Below are 21,709 nucleotides of genomic sequence, written 5' to 3'. Positions count from 1 at the left end.
GGTCCCATGCAGTGGGGCAGAGGCAGCAGCTTAACTGAAAGGAAGAGCAGACCCAGGAACCAGACAGACCTGGGGTTAACTTCCAGCTTTGATTTCTAGGTGTTTGGTCTTAGGCAGGCAACTCCACTTCCCTAAACCTCTCATATCTCCTGGTAAAATGTGGACTGCCACAGTTACAGGTGAGGATTCAAGGATAAATGGTCACATCATAAAAATTCAATTTGGTAGTTTCTTTCTTCTTTCTCTTTCCTGTGAACTCCAAGGTTTGTTTTTGTTTGTTTTCTTTTCCCTTCTCTACTTTCTTTCATTCCTTTTCTTTTTGTTTTTTAAGAGAAGTAGGCTGTAGCAACTCTTGTGAGTTCTGGAGTCAGAGCAGCAAGGTTTGAGACCTGGCCTAGTCATTTATTAGCCATGTGACCTTGGGCCATTTAACTTGTTTGTGGCCTGGTTTCCTCAATTGTAAAATGGGACTAGTTGTGAGGATTAAGTAAGTTAATGTACATAAAAGTGCTTGGAACTGTTCTGTGGACTCAATAAATCTTTACACTTATTATTAGAATGTAAGAGAGCTTATAACCTAAAGATGAGGACCAGGAGCCCAAATCTCCCTTTCCTAGCCCAACTCTGAGTGGAGGAGACAGAAGCTCCCAGAGACTTAAAAATAACTGCTGTCAAGAGGTTCTAGTACCCAATTGGAAAGGACGGGGACTGATAAGGCAAGGAGGAGGGAGTGTGAGGGGGAAAGATAGATAGGCCTGGGGCAGCTCTAGGAAGCTGGTAGAAGCCCAGGCTTATTCTAGAGCCGACTTAAAACAACAAGACACATACATGTACGGTTTCCGTAGGCAGGAGGGAGAGGAAGAGAACACAGGAAAGAGTTTAAGGGCGCTTGCCACCTTTGCAAGCACTGGCTTGGACCCGGCACCGCAACTGAGCGAGGCGGCCCTGCCCGCTGGGCCGCCAGCCCTGGGGCCTTGGGTCCGGCGCGCGCGCACGCGGCGCTTGCTGGCAGGCGGGTGGGAGCAGGGACCGACCGACTACAACTCCCGGCACTCACCGCGGCGGGCGGGACGCTGCACCTGCTCAGTGGGGCCGCCCCGGGCGCCTGGGTATTGATTATTCCATTGTGTGGGACGCCTCGGCTCCAGCCAGTGAATGAGGCGGAGGAGTGAGGGCGAGGAGGAGGAGGAGGAGGAGGAGGAGGAGGGCGAAGAGGAGGAGGAGGAGGAGGGCGAGGAGGAGGAGGCAGGGAGCGAGCGAGTGCCCAGGGTGAATCAATGGAAACCCCCTCACGAAGCCGGGAAAACACTTCAGCCGCAGCCAAATAGCATTGATTATTTTCCTTCACTTCCCTCACCGCCGTGAATTTATTTATTTATTTTTTCCATCTCCGTCCCTGACGCCCCGGAGTGAGCGCTGGAGGGAGGGAGGAGGAGGGGAAAAAAAAAGGAATCAACACATCGGAGAAGTCCCTTCCAAGAGCCGCCCCCTCCCCTCCCCGCCTCGCGCTGCTCGGCGGCCGCGGTTCGACTCCCGTCCCTGCTTCCAGCTGAGGTGTAAGTGCATCGATTTCCGATGCTGCTGGGTTGGTTTTTTTTTTCTCCTCTCCCTCTCTCTCTTCTTCCTTTCCTTGCTCTTTGGAAGCTGGAGACGGAGGAGAGAGGAGGCGCTCGGAGACTGCCGCTGGAGGGCACGGAGAGGGACGGGAAGGGGTTGGGGGAGGGGACACGGACGGACGGACGGACGGACAGACCAAGAGCTTGAGGAGAAGGAGGGGCAGGGGTGGGGGGGAGGGGGCGTGCGAGTGGGGATGGTTGGGGGAGAGGGAGATGCAGGGGTGGAGGGAGAGACGGCGAAGGGAAAGGCATCGAGGCTGGACCTAGAGCCAGCCGGACGGACGGAGGGTAACGAGAGCCTAGACTGACCGCGCCGAGCCGTGCGGGGAGCGGGGGTCCCGGAGGGAAGGGGAGGCCGGGTGAGTGCGGGCTCGGAGCTGTCAGCCCGGAGGGGCCTGGGTCTCGGCTGCCCCCCGCCGGCTGCGGGATCGGAAACCGCGGTAGGCGGGCGGGCTGATGTACGGGCTAGCATGCTGCGGTCCCGGGTGGGTGGGAGGAGACGTGGATACTCAATCTTCGATCTTCGTTTTTGCCTGAAGTTGAGCTTTTTTTTTTTTTTTTTTTTTTTTTTTTTGGAAAGGTGCGAGTAGGTAAGGGGAGGCCACTGCTCCACTCAAGGTGAAGTGCGTCTCTCCTGGCCCCTCAACTCTCCATCTGCTCTGCTCTTGTCTGGCACCCTCAGAGTGGCCCTGTCATTTTTGAGCACTGGACCATGAGTGGCCTCGAGGTGCCTGTAGCCTCACTGATCTCTGTCCATGTGTCCCAGCCTCTTGATTTTGCCATTCTTCCCCTCCTTCATTCTCTCCATCCATCCATCTCTAGGTCTGTGTGTCACTGTCTCTGCATGTGACTCTTTCTATCCGAGTGATCCTCTCCCTGTGTGTCCCTGTCACTATGTGTCACGCCTTGGCTGCCTGACTGGTCTGCCCGTCTAGGACTCCGTGCCCTCTCCTTCAGAGTCCTTATGATATCTCTGGCCTTTTCAGGCTACTTTTTTCATGCTTATCAGTCATGATTGTAGTAGTCACCAGTCAGGGGCCTGGAAAGAGTCTGAGGGATGGGACAAATGTGTCTCCCCGAAGGACTCAGGTACCCTTTCAGCACAGCTACGACAGCATCCTCTTCTATCTCCACCTGGGAAGATTTGGAACTTCTAGCATTGTTGACTATCTCCTTTGCCATGTGCCTGTCTCCCCAATCAGGACCTCTGGTCTCCTGTGTATCATCTGCCTTTCCAGGAGCTTTCCACCACCAACGCCTTCCTTGCTGACTTGATTTCCTCCTTTCCCTCATTTTGCCATTGTATATTTTTTCATTTCCCCATGTTGTTTCACCCCGTTTTTGCATTTGTCTCCCGTGATCTCCCTTGCCTATTCTTTACCGTTGTTCCCATAACCTGCCCTTTGCCTACCTTTTCTCCTTGGTCACCCTAATTTCCTTTTATCCCTTTATCCTCTCACCCAGCATTTTAACCTCTGCAGCAGAAGGTACCAGAGAGCAAGGGCGCTGGGAGAGGTGGGGAGTATGGTTTGTGCAGGCACATAAATAGGCCAAGAAATCAATTTAATGGGCTTCCAGGGGCATATAACCCCTTCATCAGTCAGGGCCATTATGTCCATTAACTGTCAACTTTGATTTTGTAAGGGGACATTCTCTAGGACTCTGAGCTCCACCCTGCTTGGTTGCCTCTCATTCTTCAGTTCATTCTAGATATCAGTGGCTTTTTCTTCACTTTCTAGATCATCTTCCTGGGCCCCTGTTATTATCATATTTGAATTCAGCATGATCCTTTAGGAGGCTGTTTTCATCATATGACAGAAGCTATCTTATGCAAGAGGCCAGGGTTATTCAGCCTAAAAAATGGGAAAGGTGGATTAAAGAGTCTGGAGAGTTTACCTTGTTTTAAGCCCATCATTGTCTTCCCACCCTCTGAGCTTGGAAGCGCAGGAGATGGAGGTAGATATGGGCATAAGATGGAAGATTTCCGAGGTTAACAGTGTTCAGAAAGGATTTGAGGAATGTGCAAAAGGAAGGGAAGAAAATCCATGTGGAATGGGGGCAGGGAAGGAACCGAGGGGTGATTAATGAAAATTGGGAGAATGAAATAAAACACGAGTTATGGACAGAAATGATAGAGTATTCATTCCTAAAGAGGAGGTCAACAGAAAAGGCAATATGCAGTGAATACAATGGTAAAGTGGGGGAAGGGAGGAATTGAAGAATAAGATGAGGTGGGAAAAGAGTATGGTACAAAGAAGGTAAATGGAAGGCAAATGGAGGAGTGCTGAAGCAGATCAGAGCCGCACAGAGCTTGGGAGGGGGAAGAAAGGAGAGGATGAGGTATCAAAGGAAACAAATGCCTCTGGTGCTGAGAGGGACACAGCGTGAGGGACACAGCGTGACCGGTGCAAAGAGAGCGCCGCAGGAGGGGCAATTCAGAAAAAGGCAGAGCAGGAATACCACTGGGTGAAGGCCCGCAAGAGAGGGATGCCAAAGGAGAGGCAGAGCGCACAGAGATACTAGTGAAGAGAGAGGGAAAGAACCTCACACACATTCCTTCCGTTGGCCGCATCCCTCACTCAACCCCACCAAAGGCCTTTGCTTTTCATTCCCAAGCCAGGGGGACACAAGCAAAGAGATGAAAAAGTAGAATTCCCATTTACTTTAGCTGACAGGAACTTGAATTTTTTTGGCCCCCTGAGAACCAAAGACCTCAAGCCTCTGATGTCATAAATTGCAGGGGTTGCTATGGCAACTTGACAGGGTTCCTCCATCTATGATGTCAGAGCAGCTGGTGTTACCTTGAGACCCATAGAGGAACATCTTGCTGCTTTGCTGGGAGCTGTACCTGTACAAGGCCAGGGCCTGGGTCTGATCTGTAGGATTCCTGGGTCTGGGTCGGTAGCTTGCTCTTCTCTCCCTAGAGCTGTTGTTAGCTCAGAGCGAGATCTTGTATATGAGTGCCTGACATTCACTAGAGCCTGCGGGAGTCAGAGGAAGAGACCTTGGGAGATAGGGCATTGAGGACCGGGTGGTAAGACCAAAAGGCAGGCAAAGAAGGAAGAAAACTGGAAATGGCAGTTAGGAACTGTGAAAGGAAAAGGGCTTTGTGAGCAGGGAGGAGCGTCGTTGAAAATGTAAGATGAACCTAGCTCTGGGTTTAGGAATGGAGACCAAAGCTGGAAGTGGGCATGAGAGGAGATCCAGGGGTGAGCGAGAGTAACCTGATGCAGGAATAGAGAAAAGAGCAGGGTTCTGAAATGCCAGAGGGCACAGTGGAATTTGGCTGCCGAGGGTGATGAGATTGCAGGACTGAGTCATGGGAGGAAGCTGTTAGGTGAGAGAACCAGGGTTAGTCATGATGGCCCTAGGAGCAGGCACCCCGTCCAGCACCCCGCCCAGCGTCTGCCATATAGAAGATGCTTAATAAATATCTGTTGATTGAATGTTGAATTAATAGGGAGAAGCTAGGGAAAAGAGTTGCCCACCTTCCTCTCACCCCAAGCCTCAGACCCCTAAGTCTGCATAAATGGTCAGGCTGAGAAGGCAGCAACTGAAGGAAAGGGCTGGAAGGGAGCTCACTGAGCCACAGTGAGCACTGAGGTGGTGGAGGGAGGACAGACCAGTTAGGGGCACACTTGGTTTCAGTCAAGGAAGGGCTGCCACACTTGGAGGGCTAACTTTAGGGGCTGATCTGAGGAGTCTTTGGAGAGAGAATGGGAAGAAAACATGAATGAACAGTCTTAGGAGCCCAAGAGAAAGAAAGATGCGGAGGAGGGTAGAGAAAGGAGGTGGTTTCCAGAAAAGGTTGGGAGTTGTTTCCAAAGACGGAGTTGGCAGATTTGATTTAGCAGTAGCATCTCCACCCTACCCCCTTCCCAATCATGAAACCACAACTGAATCAGCCATACTCCTGCCCTGCCCCCCAAGTCACAAATAAAGAATTCATAAATCAATACCAGGCCCATCCTATACACCCTGTAATCCAGGCAATAACAAGGAACAAGGAAGTCAGTATCAGCCAAGTGGGCCAGCAGGGCAGGATGTAAGGAACCCTATGAGGGATGGCCCTGATGCCTGACTGCCCATTGCTGAAGGAGTCCAGAGGTATCTAGAAAGGGATGAGGTAGGGAGGTAGGGCAAGATATGCAGAGCTCCCTACAACCCTGAGTGAAGTCTGCAGAGAGAGAGGTCTTAGGGAAAAATGCACTATTCAGGGATTGTAACCTGTCCTGTTTCTATGGTGAAGAGTCAGAAAGCCCCTAGATGGGTTGAGGACTCTAGGAGAGAAGACCTGGGAGGGAGCAAGCAAGCTGGGAGCCCCAAGGGAAAGTCTGGCTGTTATAAGAAAGGCCAGGGCAACTAGAGAAGGGGCTGGGAGGGAGGGGGGTACCCTGAAGGGAGGGCAGTGGCAGCTGGATGCACGGTTAGCCACCACCATGGACTTGGGCAGCTCATATTTTGCAGCAGGCGACAGGCTGTCGACACGGCGGTCCTTTACCTCACCGTTAGAAACTCATTTCATTGATTTTTCCATCTTTCTTCTCTGGCTTCTCAGTCATCCCACCACTCACTTTCCCAGAGCCCCTTGCCTCTCTGGGGAAAGCCCCAGGGGACTGCCTGCCCACCCCTCCTCCACCCCAGGCTCTTGGGGGAGGGTGTGTGTGAAAGATTTAGAGGGCCTTCCAGCACCTGAGGTAATGGCATTGGCTCCCAGTAGCCACCCCCTCCCCACCATGTAGGAGCTAGTCCAGAGACCAGAGCCTCTGGATGGTTGTTCAGGGTGCCCAGTTTAAGGGGTGACTGGGCTAAGATCCACGTGTTCTGTCACAAAGCTACACCACTAAAGTGCAGGCTGCATATACCTGGAGGGAGACATCTTTTTCTAATTCCTCTCAAGACAGCTGGGTATCCCTCAAAAATTTTCTTTCAAAGTTAAGTGAGAGAACAGGAGTTGCATCTGGGTTTGGGCAGGAATAGGGATTACACTAAAGCTAGGGTTCGAGCCTCCGAATCGCAGCAGGGCCATCCACCAGAATGATGCTGGCACAGGGGCCTGTGCAATTAGGAGGACCTAGTAGCAAGAGCTGTCTTCTGAGAGGTAAATGTATGCGGTGGCTCGTCCGTGTAGCACATTGACGTGCAGCCAGCGGGGGCAGGATGGGTGTGGGCCAGAAATTTTTACTTCATATGTGGACATTTCCCTAGTGCCTCCTCCAGTCACAGCCAGCTACCCTGGGCCTCTCCCTGTGGGGCTGGAATCGGAGGAAAGGTTAAGAGTCAATTGCCAGTCATTTGGCTTCTCAGTGAAGGAAGGCAGAGGGTGGGACAGGAGGGTTAGACTGGGTTTCCCTGAGGAACTGAGGGGATACGTGCCATTTCCATCCTCAAATCTTTCAGTCCTGGCTTTGTCGGTGACCAGCCCCCCTCCTCGATCTCAAGCCCGAGGCCCTTTGGCTCTGTCCTCCTTTTTCTCTGGTCTTGGAGATTGTTTGTCTGGGCCCCCATGTGTCTCAGGTCTGGGATGTCTGAGTCTAGATTCTGCTGCTTCCTCTGACTCATGGGCCTGTCGCCCCCATGGCAGCTGTCTTTCTTTCTGTTCAGCCCTTTCTTTCCAAGTTATGGGCCACTGGCCTATGTGGGTCTGAATGCCTTCTCTCATCTCCAGCTGCTTCTGGCTACCCGATTTCCAAAACCCAGAAGATAAGTCCTGGTGCTTCGGGGAAAGGAGTGCACTTGAGGCTAGGAGGAGAGAAGACCGGGGGAGGCCAAGGAAGGAAGGGGTACCGGCAGGGTGGGTGGGAGAAGCGACCGGCGGAGTAGGACTGAGAGAGGGAGTCCGAGGTAGAAACCATGTGACTTGGAGCCGGAGTGAAGGCCACAATTTAAATGAAAAAGGAAGGAGGGCGGTAGGCTGTGCGGCCGCGGAGAGAAATGGAGGAGCGGAACCGGAGCCCGACCCCCTGCCGGGAAACGGAGGCTGCGGGGAGGGGGGAGGGAGGGAGGGGGGGAGGGGGAGGGAGGGAGGGTGGCTGGGGACAGGCTTCGAGCGGAAAAGGCAGCTCCGGCTCAGCCTCCGCGGCAGTCCTGAGTTCAAGCCGTGCTGGCTTTGACCCTTGTGGGAGGAACCGAAGTGGCAAATTAACGACGATAATGAAGTCACTGCTCCTTGTTTGTCTTTGCTGGTTTCCCCTTGAGATTTGTCCTTTGGCCAGACGGGGCAACGTGGGGGAGGGGAGGGCCAGCGGCGGGGAAGGGCACGGAGGAAGTGAAGATGCGGAGGCCGAGGGACCGGGTCGCGCCAGGAGCAGGGGGGAGGCGAGGGGAGCGGGGAGACGGAAGGGGAAGAACAATGGGGAACAGGGCAGGGAAGCCTGGAAGGAAGAGCAGAAGACCGGGCGGGAGAAGGAGAGGTGGCACGGAAATGGCGAGCAGGAGGGAGAGAACGTGGCGGGGCTGCTGGAGCTGCAGCTGGCGGGGCCAGTGGGCGGGGCCTCATCTCCATCTCTAATGGCTGTGAAATGAGGTTAGCTCCATTAGAGGCGGCGAGAGTGTAACGGGATCACACTCATTAGGACTGGGCCATCCCAGTAATTACCACCACCCCAAACACGCCCGCGCCAGCCGGGCCGCCGAGCACAAACAGGCACGCGGCAACACACCCGCACCGGACACTCGGGGCCCCCGAGGGCAGACCCGGGGCCTCTTAGAGACCCAGCCGGAGGCTTGAGAGCCAGCACCTTCACTAACCCCGAAGAGGTGCTGGGACAGGCAGCACTAAAACCAGGCCCTCTCTCTCTCTCTCTCTCTCTCTCTCACACACACACACACACACACACACACACACACACAGTCAGATACACCCCCAACTCAGGAAATAAGGCACGTGAATGAATAATTATCGTTTCCACTTATTGATCACAAAAAGTGCTGGTCTGGATAATGATCATCTCAATGAACACAACTCCATGAGGAACTATTCCTCATTCTGCATATGAAGAAACAGTTTTTAAGCAACTCACCCAGAGTCATTTACATAATACAGACTAGAACGAACTAAAAAAAAATTTTTTTAAGATTTTATTTATTCATGAGAGATACACAGAAAGGCAGAGACATAGGTAGAAGGAGAAGCAGGTTGATGTGGAACCTGATCCCAGGACCCCAGGATCACTACCTGAGCCAAAGGCAGAGGCTCAACCACTGAGCCACCCAGGTGTCCTGAGAACTAAAATTTGATGCCAAGTCTGTCTGACTCTAAAGGCCGCATTTTTTTTTAAGGTTTTATTTATTCATAAGGTACATAGAGAGAGGCAGAGACACAGGCAGAGGGAGAAGCAGGCTCCATGCAAGGAGCCTGATGCTGGACTCGATCCCAGGACTCCAGGATCAAGACCTGGGCTGGAGGCAGGGGCTAAACAGCTGAGCCACCCAGGGATCCCCTAAAGGCCACATTCTTAAATAATACCATACTGCTTGTCTTGAAGTTCATATGTTATTATGAATGCATATGTATAGACTTCCAGCTTTAAAAGACATTATCACAAATGAATACAGATATCCCCAACTCAACTTTTTCATATGTCTAACCCCCCCAACACAAACACAAAAGCAGTGGCCAGGACCCCTCATTGACTGCAGTGAGAACAGCGCCCCCTGGAGTTGTACAAAGCAGTGGTCTTGTTCTGGCTCATCTTCTACTAAAAAAACTGAGAGCAGCCATCTGACCAATACCTTCAAGCTGAAAGGAGCCTGACAGCTCAAATCTAATGCTCAAGGCAAGACATACATAAGGGCAGAGTAACACACAAAAAACTCAAAGACCTCGTTCAAAATGCTCAACCAGAGTTCAGAAGCTTACAAATTAACCCAAGAACCCAAAAGTGGAGTGCTGGGGTCAGGCTGGCTGAGTCTGCTCTGGACTCTATTTCTTTCCAAGTTTGAGACCTGAAAAATTCCTTACCCCATCCAAGTCCGTTTCCATGTTTGTCAAATGGGAATGAATGGCTGTATCTGTTTCATCAGATTGGAGAATTAGGTGATGCAGTGCTGGCACATGGTAAACATTTAAAGATATTATTATTAGCTCTTGTAACACCATTTAAATGAAGTCATTACCATCACAAGGGTTCGTGTAGATTCAGAGAATCAGAAGGGTTTTTTTTTATATACACAGTCACTTACAGTGGTATTCTTCCAAATAATTGGAAATAATTGTTGTGATTCCTTCCAAGTGCAGGGAGATCAGCAGTCTTCTCCAGAGTTACCCCCTGCCAGGATCTGATAGGATCTTGTATCTGAACTGAAGGGCACCACTCCCTGCCCCTCATATAGAAGGGTTTAGAGCTGGCTTTGTGGATTTGTCTGAGTCTGAGTCTCCCAGGTGTACCTACAGTATCCCACAGCTCCACACTGCTGTTCTAACACCTGAGGTGTCATTAAGGGAGACGCATGGGCAAGAAGGTTCACTCCTCTCTGGGACATCCACCCCTCTAGCAGCAGGCAGCCTGCAGTCCACTCAACAAGCCATGCAAATGTGGATGGGTGTTCAACTAGCTAGCTGTGGGTTTAGTCCACCATTTCCCTTTGACCCCTGTCTGCTCCCAGCCTACCCCCATCTTCTCCTTTCTTGTCACACCTCAGTCAGTTCCCTTATGCCCACCTTAAGCATCTTGCAGGGTGTAAGACACAGTCCCCTGTGGCTCCATCCCTCCCAGTGGGCACAAGCCACCTGCCCAATCTGATGTCAAAGCTGGAGGCTTCAGTGAGATTCAGTAATCACATGTGTGGATCAAGATCCAGCCCCTTCCCCCAACTACCTACCTCTTCCCCCCCTTACCTTCTCTCTTCCTCCCTGCTCCTCTCTGCCTTAGCTGTCTCTTCACCCCCTGTGACACTCCTTCTCCTGCCCAAGTGTCCCATTCCCTGTCTTTTGGACAAAATGTGTATTGCAGCAGAGTTAACACTCCCAAAGATTTGGGGTAGGGAGAGATGGAGAAGTCTAGGTGAGGTAGGTAGGATTAAAATAGAGAAATAGGTATTCCCCCCCCCCTTTTTTTTTTTTAGATTTTATTTATTTATTCATGAGAGACACAGAGAAAGAGAGAGAGAGAGGCAGAGGGAGAAGCAGGCTCCATGCAGGGAGCCTGATGTGGGACTTGATTCTGGGACCGCAGGATCATACCTTGGGCCAGAGGTAGGTGCTAAACCACTGAGCCACCCAGGGATCCCAGGAATAGGTATTCCTAAAACTGATATTACACTATATGTTACTCCCTAGAATTTACATAAAAACTTGAAATATGAAAAATATTTTTTATTATTTTTAAAATATTTATTTGAAAATAAATAAAATGGAGGAATAGTACTTTGTTTTCTTTTTTTTTTAGAAGTTTTTTTTTAAGATTTTATTAATTTATTCATGAGAGACGCAGAGACATAGACAGAGGGAGAAGCAGGCTCCTCACAGGGAGCCTGATGCAGGACTTGATCCCCGGACCCAGGATCATGCCCTGTGCTGAAGGTAGACGCTCAATCACTAAGCCACCCAGATGTACCTTGTTTTCTTTTTAAACAAGAAGGTTAAGACTTAGAGAACGAGAAAACGATACTTTTAAATGCAGGGAGAGGCCATATCGTTTTGATCCAAGCATTAGCTGCTTCTGTAGCCAGGCCATGTGGGGGCCTAGGCAAGTCTTCCATTCTCTGCTCTGGGATGGTGGGGTGTCTCTAGGCCTAGCAATCCAGAGGGCTGAGTGAGAAATGAACTCTGCTGCTGGGCAGACTTAGTTTTAAATCCTGTCCACAAAAGACTCTGCCCTCAATTTTTGAAAAGGCAGAAATTAGGATGAACCCTGATCAAGAAGGGTTCATATTCTGCAAATACCTTGCTCCGTTCTGGGTGGAGCTAGCCAAGAGATCAGGGAAAGAACTAACCTGGCTGACCATCCCTGGCCACAGGAAGGAAGGGATCATTCTCCCCATTTTTCCAGATGAGGAAACCGGCAGGTAACTTACTGAGGTTGCACAGCTGGGGAGTGGGGGAACCAGCACCGAACCTGGGTCTGCATGAACCCAAAGCCCATGTTCTTCCACTGCCTGAAAAAATCAAGTTCATCAAGTTAGAGTTTATTTGCTGTTTATACCAAACAGTCCCGTTCCCCACCCCCACCCCCCACCCCCCACCCCCCGGCCAGGGCACTCACTCCATCTTTCCTTTTCCTCTTCAAGACCCTCTCTTCCATGGCCTCTTGAAGGCAACAGGTTGAGACAAAAAGGGGAGAGAGGCCAGGGCAGAGTGTGGAAGAGAGCAGCAGTGTTGTAAGCAGGAGTTTCAGGGAGAGGAAAGACCCTAAAATTTGACTTTAATAAGGGAAAGAGGTTAGATACAACATTTGGAAAAGTTTAGGGCAACAGTGTTTGGAGGGCTCTGATGTGGAAATCATTGCATGTAAGTTTTAGGCGATTGTGCTGATGCCCTCTGGCCGACTTTCCTGGGAAAGTCTTTGCCTCGTCCTTAGGTTTGGAGAAAAGAAGGGAGTGGGGTTTTGCTTTTTGGTACGAGGAAGGGAGCCCGGGAAGAGAAAGGCGGCCTGTCATCCCACCCCTACCCGCGCCCGGCCTTTCTTCTCCTCGATGGTGTTCCTCCTGTGACCACTAGGGAGCAGTAGTGTTTCTCCTCTCGCCGCGGGCTGGGGCCGGGAGGGGGCGCTGCCCAAGAGTGGTCCTGGTCTGCCCGGGCTCCCACAGGCCAACCTGAACCCATGCCCTAATTCCTACCCGGTGAGGGGCAGAGTCTCTCCCCCTCGGGCCTCTTTCCTCTGGTCCTTTCTTTGCCCTTGCTCCTTTGGCTCCTGTACTTCTCTGGTCCCAGGTCTCACTGTGTTCTCGGTCTTGCGGGGTCTCAGAGCCCACCTTTCCCGATGTGCATAACTTCACATCCAAGCCCTTTGGTCCATCCCAGAACATCTTTCTCGGTGGCTCTCGGTCCCGCTGTCTTGTCTTGGAGCCTCCTGGCTCCCTGGCCTCTTCCTGCTCTAAGTACTGTCGGTGTGTTTGCTCCCCTCACCCAAACGAGAGCGCACATCCGGAAGGAGTTCTTGGCCGGCTATTTACGGAGTCTTTCTGCCCCCCTCCCGTGGAAGAATATTTGCCGTTCAGTGATGACGTTTGTGGGGCAACTCCTCCCTGGCTGAGCTTTGAAAGTAGCACTTCAGCCTTCCCTTCTCATCCTGAGCAGTAACGAGGCACGCGGCCCTGGAAGGAGGAAGAGGGCAATAGGAAAAAAAAAAAAAAAAAGCAACTCTTCTATTTATCCTTTGCTTTCTCTCCCCTTTCTCTTCCCCTTCCTCTCCTCCCCCTGTGAGGAAAGGAAGCATTAGGGAGGAAAAGGGAATGAAGGGGCAGCAGGGGAGCTCTGGAGACTGAGGGCCATTTTGGAGCTGGAAAATTCATCTCCGGGGATGACTACACCCTCAGAACTCTCCACCCTCCCTTGGCTCCAGGCCTGCCTCCTCCCATCCCCCTCGGTGGCAGCAGCCTTGTAATTTAAAGCTCTCTCTGTCGCCTCTAATGTGATCCTCTCGTTTTATTGACTCTCTCTGCCGTCTGTGGCGCCCCTTCACATCAATCTCCGCTCTAATCACACCAGCGCCACTGCCTGCTGTCTCCCCTAACCCCTCTCCTCCTGGGCCCCAGCTCTTGCTGCCACCTTTTCTGTGACTGTCCCCCACTCGTCCCCCCCTCCCTCTCTTCCCCAGAGGCGGAATGCCAGGGCCCTTGAGGGTCGCCTTGTCCCCTTCCCCACATCTAGGATGTGCCCCAAGGGAGAGGAGACGCCCTTACGGAAAGCCTGGACGTACAGGAGGAATGGCAGTCGCATCAGGGTGAACAGGACTCTTAGCCTCGGGATGGTAGGTGGAGGGTGACTTTTTGGTCTGTCATCTGGTTCTGCATCATCTCCAGCAAGAGCTGCAAACAGTTCCAGATAGGAAGGGCAAGGAGAGGGACACCGACCCAGAGAAGGAAGGAAGAAAAGAATGAGGGGGGGGGAGGTGAAAAACTAATTGCTGTGGTTAAAGGTTTGTAATAAATAGGAGGGGAGAAGCGTGGAGTGGGGGCCGTGAGTAGGGAGGGGGTGCACTGAGGCAGAGACAAATTTGCAATTGAAATTCTTTCCTGTAGAGGAGGAGGGGGAGGTGGGGAGGAGATTTGCAATTTTAAACAGCTGCCAACCTCCCCTCGGCTGTCTGGGTCTCACCCACAAGCTAGCCCAAAGCTGAACTCCTTTGGTTTCCAGCTAGCAATCAGCAGGGGCTTTTTCCAGGCCTGGGAAGTAAAAGCTTTCGAGAGAGGATTTGGGGCTTAGGTCTTCCTAGCACCTCCTGTTAAGTTTGATCTGGAGTTGTGAGTCAGGAGCCAGGAGGAAGTAGTTGATTGATGTGATGTGGGCGCAGTGGCCTCAGGGGAACAGAGCACCACCCAGGTCAGCCCTACATGGCCGGGAGAAGCCCCTCTGGCCCAGCCTCAGTTCTTCCCACCAGGTAGGGCAGTGAAAGGATGGCGGGCCCTCACCGTGGAGATAACAGTGGACTGTCAGACCCTCGTGCGCCAGCGCGCCTGTTCCCTACCCCCAGGGATTCGTAGGAGGCACACCATCCTCAGACAGTGTCCGGCTTCTGCTTTCTGGTTATCTAGGATAATCCCTCCATCATAATTCCTTTACTTCCCTCTTGATTCTCCAACTACCTCTCCCACCGCCCCCCACCCCAGACCCCCACCTCTCGCCCAGGTGCTGATTTGCATTTCATTAGCATGCTGATCCAGCCCCTCGAGGAGCTCCTTAATGGCTCCGACTTCACGCCTGGCTAGCCCCCCCAGGAGGAGGGGGGGAAGTGGGCACTAGGTGGGGCCAGACTGAAGACCCATTCCTAACGGAAGAATCTGAAAGTGAGGGTTAGAGGTGGCCCTATCCCTTCCCGGAAGCACTGGGCTGAGGGCTGAAGGTTTAAACATGACAGATTGGCTGATATTAAGAACTGGGGAGGATGCAGGCCACTTGGGACATTGGGAGAAGTATGGGATGGTGAAGTCTGGGAAATTGGTGAGTTGGGTGAGGGCAGGGCGGGGAGGTGCAATAATCAAGGTAAAAAGGTTGGGAGCAGCGGGGGAGGCCCGGTGCTTCTAGTCAGCTAGAGGGAGCAGGGGAATCCTTACTGTTAGACCTTTGGTGGCTCATTTGGTCTGTACTGGGTCTGAAAGACGACCCAAGTAGATGGAGGAGCCCAGGTCCCTATGTCCCACCAATCTTTCTGCAGTTTCACCTCCTTGGACCTGTCAGCAGCTCACTCAACCTATCTTTGGCTGCCTCGTCTGTAAAATAAGGTTGTTGTTAGGTTAAATGAGATTATTAATGAAAACATTTAGCACTGTGCCAGGACCATGGTATATGTATCTGACTAGCTTTTAATAATATTATTACTATTACTTTTTTTTTTTTTCTTTTTTATCTCTTTGGGGAGAAGGAGACTAATCACATAGAAGCTGTTGTCTTCCAGCTGGCCAGGGAAGCCCCCACCTATTCCACATGTTGTGACCAGAGATGGATGATCTGGAGGGCACTGTGAGAGCAGCACAGTGCCTGCAGACCAGTGGAAATTCACTGTTGCCTCTCTGGCTAGAAGACCTTGATTACTCCTTCAGCGAGTGGAAAATCTGAGGGTCTTTCCTAGAGTTCATTCAACAGATAATGTATTGACTATGTGGCAGGCATCTTTCTTGGTGCTAATGATAGGGTAATAAAGCAAAGTTCCTGCTCCCCTGGAACTTACCCTCTAGAAGGGAGAAATAAGTAAATGAGGAAATACCTGGTGTAGTGCTAAATCTCTGAAGAAAGTAACAACCCCCAGGGCAAGTCAGCCTCAGTAGGAAGGGAAGGCCTGTGGGAGAGGTGATATTTAAGCAGAGACCTGAATGAGAAGGAGCCACTATGCAGAGGTTTAGGGAAGAGGCTTACTGTTAGATAGAGTAAGCTGTTCAGCTTAGACAAGGCCCTAAGGTGGGAATGAACTTGGTGTGTTTGAGGAACAGAAAGACAGCCATGGGCTGGAGGGAGCCAGCCAGGCAGGGTGGAGGGTATTAAGCTGTGTCAGAAGTAGGCAGGTGACAGATGGGTTAGATCCTTTTGTAGATTAGGGATGAGTTTGGATCTTATTCACAGTGCAGTGAGAAACTATGCATGGGTTCTAAGCAGAATGTAGTGCAATTTATATTTTAAAAGATGCTTCTTTATGATACTTGTAATATGGTTTATTTTTTAAAAGATTGTATTTATTTATTTGTGAGAGACAGATAGCTATAGAGAGCAGGAGAGGGAGGACCAGGCTCCCGGCTGAGCAGGAGGATCCCAGGAGGACCCTGGGATCATGACCTGAACCAAAGGCAGACACTTAACCTACTGAGCCACCTGGGCGCTCCCTGAAATGTGCTTTAAAACAATATAGGAAAAGGGAAAGTGGGTAAAGATATAGATGGAACAAGGCCAGCCTGTGGTGGTGGCTGTTGAAGCTGAGCGATAGGTACAAAGGGGTTTCCTTATAGTATTTGGTCTACTTTTATATAGGTCTGGCATTTCTCATAATTGAGAATTAAATGGAAGCTCATTCTGGCTGCTGAATAGGAGACTGGGCTATAGGGGCAGTGGTGGAAGCAGAGGTCACCTAGAGTTGTCGCACTGGTTTGGGGAGGTCAGTGGCTTGGACCATGCTGGCTCATGGAGGGACAGGACAGGTATCTGAGAGATTGCTGTCCAGTTGCGTATGGGTGGGGGCAAGATGAAACTCTTAGGTTTTTAGCCTAATGGCGGTACCAGTTTTTGAGATAGGAAAGAGGGGAGGAACAAGTTCAGGGGAGAAATTGAGAGTTCTGATTTTGGACGTGTTAATTTTGATGACCGTTAGCACTAAAGTGAAGCTTCAAGTTGGCAAACAGGTACCTGAGTCTGGTGCTCAGGGAAGAAACGAGTGGGGCCGGAGTATCTGGAGAGTCAACTGCCTGGCTGGGTGTCTCTCCTGCAACCTCACAGCCCCGCTTTCTCCACATTTCCCCCACAGGGTACCGGCTGTCACGCTGAAATGAACCCCCGGCACTCCTCCGTCTGCCATGGCTTCCCTTAACTCATCCTCGACCATTGGCACTGCCACTCCCCCTGGGCACGATGCCCCCTCCCCGCCTCTGGACACCTTCCCCAGCACCCCCGCTGATCCTGTCACCAAAGATCCCCCTGCTGCCCCCTCCACCTCTGAGAGCATGAGGCCCTCAGAGCCAGGGGGACAGGCCCTGGAGTCAGGCTGTGGCCTCGTCCCACCAAAGGAGATTGGGGAGCCCCGAGAAGAGCCTGGCTGTGGTGGCTTCTCACCAAAGGACCTAGGAGTACAAGAGGACAAGGAGCAGGAAAAAGGAGGAGGGCTCCCTCCCGTGGACCTAAGCAACCATTTGTTCTTCACAGCTGATGGTGAGGCCTACCTAGTGGCCAAGCTGTCCCTGTCAGGTGGCAGTGAACTGCTGTTACCAAAGGGCTTCCCCTGGGGCAAGGTGGGAATCAAGGAAGAGCCCGGCTTGCCCGTCCTTGCCCACCCACCCCCTGCACTCCTCACTGCCCTTCACATCCAACATGGCTTTGACCCAATCCAAGGCTTTAGCACTTCTGACCAAATTCTGTCCCATGATACCTCAGCGCCATCTCCGGCCACCTGTGAGGGAAGGGATGGAGCCTTCTGGAGTTACCAGCTGGCTCCAAACCCGCCCGGAGATCCCAAAGATGGCCCTATGGGGAGCAGGGGAGGAGACCACGGGGCACTCTTCTGGCTCTGCCTCCTATGCCGCCTGGGTTTCAGCAGGCCCCAGGCTTTTGTGGGTCACACACAGTCTCATGGGGTGAAGCTAGCCCCTGTTCAACACCTGGGCCTGCCCGATAACCCAGCTGTGCTCCAGGCAGGAGATGAGGGCTGCTTGGCCCTCTTAAGCTTTCTGGAACCAAAACCACCTGCTCAGCCCCTTTTAGAAATCCCCCTCAACAATGGCAACACAGTGAACACAGAGGCAAATGTAGCCCAGCCTGAGGATGGGCCCCTGGAGTCAGAAGCCCAGACTCTTGTCCTGCCTACGGAAGAAGTCATGGCCCTTAGCCCACCCTCCCCGCCCACAACCCCCACCACCTGGGACCCCAGCCCAACCGAAGCCAAAGAATCGCCAATGGCAGCAGGTGAGGCAGGGCCAGATTGGTTCCCCGAGGGGCAAGAAGAGGATGGAGGGCTCTGTCCCCCACTCAACCAAAGCTCACCTGCCTCCAAGGAGGGCAGCACTCTCCCTGCTGCAGTTGGCTCCCCGGAAGACCCCAGCGACCCACCGCAGGCCTACCGCCTAGCTGAAGACTATACCCCAGCCCCTGCAGCCTTCCAGAGCCTCAGTCTGTCCAGCCACATGTCTCTGTTACACTCTCGCAACTCCTGCAAGACACTCAAGTGTCCCAAGTGCAACTGGCACTACAAGTACCAGCAGACCCTGGATGTGCACATGCGGGAAAAGCACCCGGAGAGCAACAGCCACTGCAGCTACTGCAGTGCAGGGGGCGCCCACCCACGCCTGGCCCGGGGGGAGAGCTACAACTGCGGTTACAAGCCCTACCGCTGCGACGTTTGCAACTACTCCACCACCACCAAGGGCAACCTCAGCATCCACATGCAGTCAGACAAGCACCTGGCCAACCTACAGGGCTTCCAGGCGGGCCCAGGAGGCCAGGGTAGTCCCCCAGAGGCACCACTCCCACCCTCTGCCGGGGACAAGGAGCCTAAAACCAAATCGTCCTGGCAGTGCAAGGTGTGCAGCTATGAGACCAACATCTCCCGCAACCTGCGCATCCACATGACCTCTGAGAAGCACATGCAGAACGTCCTCATGCTGCACCAGGGGCTGCCGCTGGGCCTGCCACCTGGGCTGGTGGGGCCAGGCCCCCCTCCCCAAGCAGGAGCTGCCGCCACCCCACCCCCTGAACTCTTCCAGTACTTTGGGCCGCAGGCCCTAGGGCAGCCTCAGGCTCCCTTGCCTGGCCCCGGGCTAAGGCCAGACAAGCCCCTGGATGCCCAGCTGCTCCTCAACGGCTTCCACCACCTCGGAGCACCTGCTCGCAAGTTTCCCCCACCCGGTAAGCAGCCTGGGCTCTGTACCTGTTTCCCCTCCTCCCTGCCCCCTGGCCAAACTGGAGTCCCTGCTGCTTCCCAAGGGCCAGCTTGGTAACCCCAGCTCCCTCAGTACTATCCTCATTTGCCCCCCTGCCCCTTCCCTCCCTTGGGCCACTAATCTGTCTCTGTCCCCCAGCCCCTGGCAGCCTCTCCCCGGACACCCACCTGCCTCAGAGTCAGCTCCTGGGCTCCTTGTCCGACAGCCTACCCACCTCACCGCCTCCAGATGACAGCCCATCCCTGAAGGTGTTCCGCTGCCTAGTGTGCCAGGCCTTCAGCACAGACAACCTGGAGCTGCTGCTCTACCACTGCAGCATGGGCCGAAGCCTCCCGGAGGCCGAATGGAAGGAGGTGGCTGGTGACACCCATCGTTGCAAGCTCTGCTGCTATGGCACCCAGCTCAAGGCCAACTTTCAGCTTCACCTCAAGACTGACAAACATGCTCAAAAGTACCAGCTGGCAGCCCACCTGAGGGAGGGGGGTGGGGCCATGGGCTCTCCCTCCCCGGTGCCCCTGGGAGATGGGGCTCCTTACGGCTCTGTCCCCCCACTGCACCTGCGCTGCAACATCTGTGACTTTGAGTCCAACAGCAAGGAGAAGATGCAGCTGCATGCCCGGGGTGCAGCCCACGAAGAAAATAGCCAGATCTATAAGGTGAGAGTGGGGCAGGGAGAGCCTAGCACTTGAGGGGGCACAGCACAGGGTCCCTGGGCAAAGAGAAGAGAAGGGCATGGGCATGGACCGAGACAGCGAGTGGGAGAGCGATGGGGAGACCCAGGGTGGCAGGACTGGATAAAATGGCACATATGTACCAGGATAATCAACTTTTTGGAGACAGACAAGAGTGGATCCAGGACTTTATTCAGCTTTTCTGGTGTTTGGGACTGAATGGTGTCGGGGGGGGAGTGTGGTGTCTGCTCAGGCCACCTTGTCACGTGTTGAAGAGGATGGAACCAGATTCCATTCACCTACTAGGGACAAATCCAAAATTGGTAGGAGGAAAAGAAGGAGATGGGAGAGAAAAAGTAATACTCAGGTGGCCAGAGGAGGGAAAAGAGATGGGTAGGGAGGGGGTACTGCTGGTCAGGCTCCCTTGGGGGGGCAGAAGGGGCCCCTGAGATCTAGAGGGGTCTGTCCCTTCTGGCCTGAGCAGCCTCTTCCCACACTTCCAGTTTCTGCTGGAGATGGAGGGGGCTGCGGCCGGGGCCCAGCTGGGGCTGTTCCGCTGCCTGCTGTGTGCGTGGGAGACGCCCTCCCGCCTGGCTGTGCTGCAGCACCTGCGCGCACCGGCCCACCGCGACGCCCAGGCCCAGCGGCGTCTGCAGCTGCTGCAGAGTGGCCCCGCAGCCGAGGAAGGGCTCTCGGCTCTGCAGAGCATCCTGAGCTTCAGCCATGGGCAGCTCCGGACTCCCGGTGAGGAAGAGGGGATGGGGCGAGGGGCGGGCAGCAGGTGCGGGAGCTGGGGCTGGTGAGAAGGTGATACCGGTGAGGAGAAACAGGTCTGTGGGCAGTCGAGTGCAAGTGGAAAGGAGCCAGCTGTGAAGGGTGATAAAACTGGACTTGGGGAACAGCAGGGCTGCCCAGTGAAAGGGGAAGCAAGAGGCTTTTGGAGGGAGGAGGCAGAGAAGGGCAGGAGCTTTGCTGGGGGGCGAGCAGAGGACAGGAAGGGAGGTGAGGAGGAATCACCCAGTGATTCTGAATGGTGACCACCGTCCCAGCAACACTAGGTGTTAGGGATGGCAGGAGCGGGTCAGGAAAGAGAAGAAATAGAAAAACAGAAGAATGGAATCCACTTCTTGCTGGGCCAGGGCGTGTGGGAAGGAGATGGAAGCTGTGGGCCTGGCCCAAAGGCAGTAAAGAGAGGAAGCCTTTGACGAGCTCCCCAGCCTCTTCCTGTCTCCTAGGAGGTCTTCAGCCCAAAGGCTGGGCTTAGGGTCCCCCTTAGGCAGCTGAGGTTGTACCATCGTACCAGCAGAGACCGGGAACAGCCAGCCAGGCGCCATTGATCCAGAGGGTGCAGGAGAAGAGCCTGGAAGGGGCTGTCAGAGGTGGGCACGGGCATCCGGGCTTAGTAGGGGCCGGCGGTGGGCAAGGGTGAGGGCGCGGGCAGCAGGAACCAGGAACAGGCAGCATTGACTGGTGCTAATTGAATTGCCAATATGCTGGCTGGAGTTAAGTGCCGGAGGGGCCCAGATCAATAGCTAATGATCCTGGCGCAGGGCTGAATGGAGTTAAGGAACTTTAACACTTTAATTAGGCTGCCACCGAAAATAAATTCCTACACATCTGTCAATTCTTACTTGAGTGGTAATCTCCTCTTCCAGCTAGACCTGCCACCTCCTGCCCACCACACCTGCTTCCCTTCCACCTCACCTTTCTTCTTCAGTGCCCCTCCCTTTATGTTTCTGGGCTCCCTGCTTCCAGGACCAGTCAAGAGGGGGAGCTGAGTTGGCCCCGTCTCTGCTCCCTACAGCCACACTTGTTTCCTCATCTTGAAATGATGGGGGGCTGGGCTCACAAAGATGACCTCTTTGGCCTGCCCAGTTCAAGCCCTATCATTTCTCCATCAGCCTCTATTTATTTTTGGCAGCTTTTTGTCCTCTCCAGCCTATTGGCTCATCCATCCATCTTCTCCTCCTGGCTTCTTGTCCTGCTTCCTCTGCCCTCTGTCCTCCCTTTCCTGATGCTTCACTCTTTTAAGCTGACTCTCCCTCCATCCTAAACAGGGAAGGTTCCTGTCACCCACTTAGCTGAACTGCCCACCCCTGAAAAAGATGCTCAGAACAAAACAGAACAATTGGGTGAGTTGCTCTTCTAGTCCATTTTCTCTCCATCCTTGCTCCCTGTCCCTGCCCC

General features: G+C 53.3%; 1 protein-coding gene and 1 long non-coding RNA gene across 4 annotated transcripts in view; one reads left to right on the top strand and one right to left on the bottom strand.

Moving 5' to 3' along the window:
• Window positions 1-21,709, top strand: part of ZFHX2 (zinc finger homeobox 2) — a 31,637-nt gene that overhangs the window by 1,060 nt on the left and 8,868 nt on the right. The window contains exons 1-5 of one of the 2 annotated variants that reach the window (XM_025443530.3): window positions 1,211-1,556; window positions 16,727-18,816; window positions 18,990-19,507; window positions 20,026-20,266; window positions 21,580-21,654. In XM_025443530.3, the coding sequence (XP_025299315.1) occupies window positions 16,776-18,816; window positions 18,990-19,507; window positions 20,026-20,266; window positions 21,580-21,654 (2,875 nt within the window). In that variant the 5' untranslated portion in view covers window positions 1,211-1,556; window positions 16,727-16,775. Of the gene's footprint in view, window positions 1-1,210; window positions 1,557-16,726; window positions 18,817-18,989; window positions 19,508-20,025; window positions 20,267-21,579; window positions 21,655-21,709 lie in introns of those variants that run through there. The other variant, XM_025443531.3, reaches the window with a different exon arrangement.
• The window catches only part of LOC112657499 (uncharacterized), a 30,534-nt gene continuing 17,506 nt past the window's right edge, over window positions 8,682-21,709 (bottom strand). Inside the window, exons 3-5 of one of the 2 annotated variants that reach the window (XR_004817873.2) lie at window positions 13,478-13,586; window positions 11,822-12,872; window positions 8,682-11,714 (exon numbers count right to left, since the gene is read on the bottom strand). This is a non-coding gene — a long non-coding RNA (uncharacterized LOC112657499). The remainder of the gene's footprint in view (window positions 11,715-11,821; window positions 12,873-13,477; window positions 13,587-21,709) is intronic. The other variant, XR_007412666.1, reaches the window with a different exon arrangement.

The sequence above is a fragment of the Canis lupus genome, chromosome 8, assembly GCF_003254725.2.
Source record: "Canis lupus dingo isolate Sandy chromosome 8, ASM325472v2, whole genome shotgun sequence".
Classification (NCBI taxonomy): Eukaryota; Metazoa; Chordata; class Mammalia; order Carnivora; family Canidae; genus Canis; species Canis lupus.
Note: the sequence above shows the minus strand (reverse complement) of the source record. Positions and strands in the feature narration are given on the sequence as shown.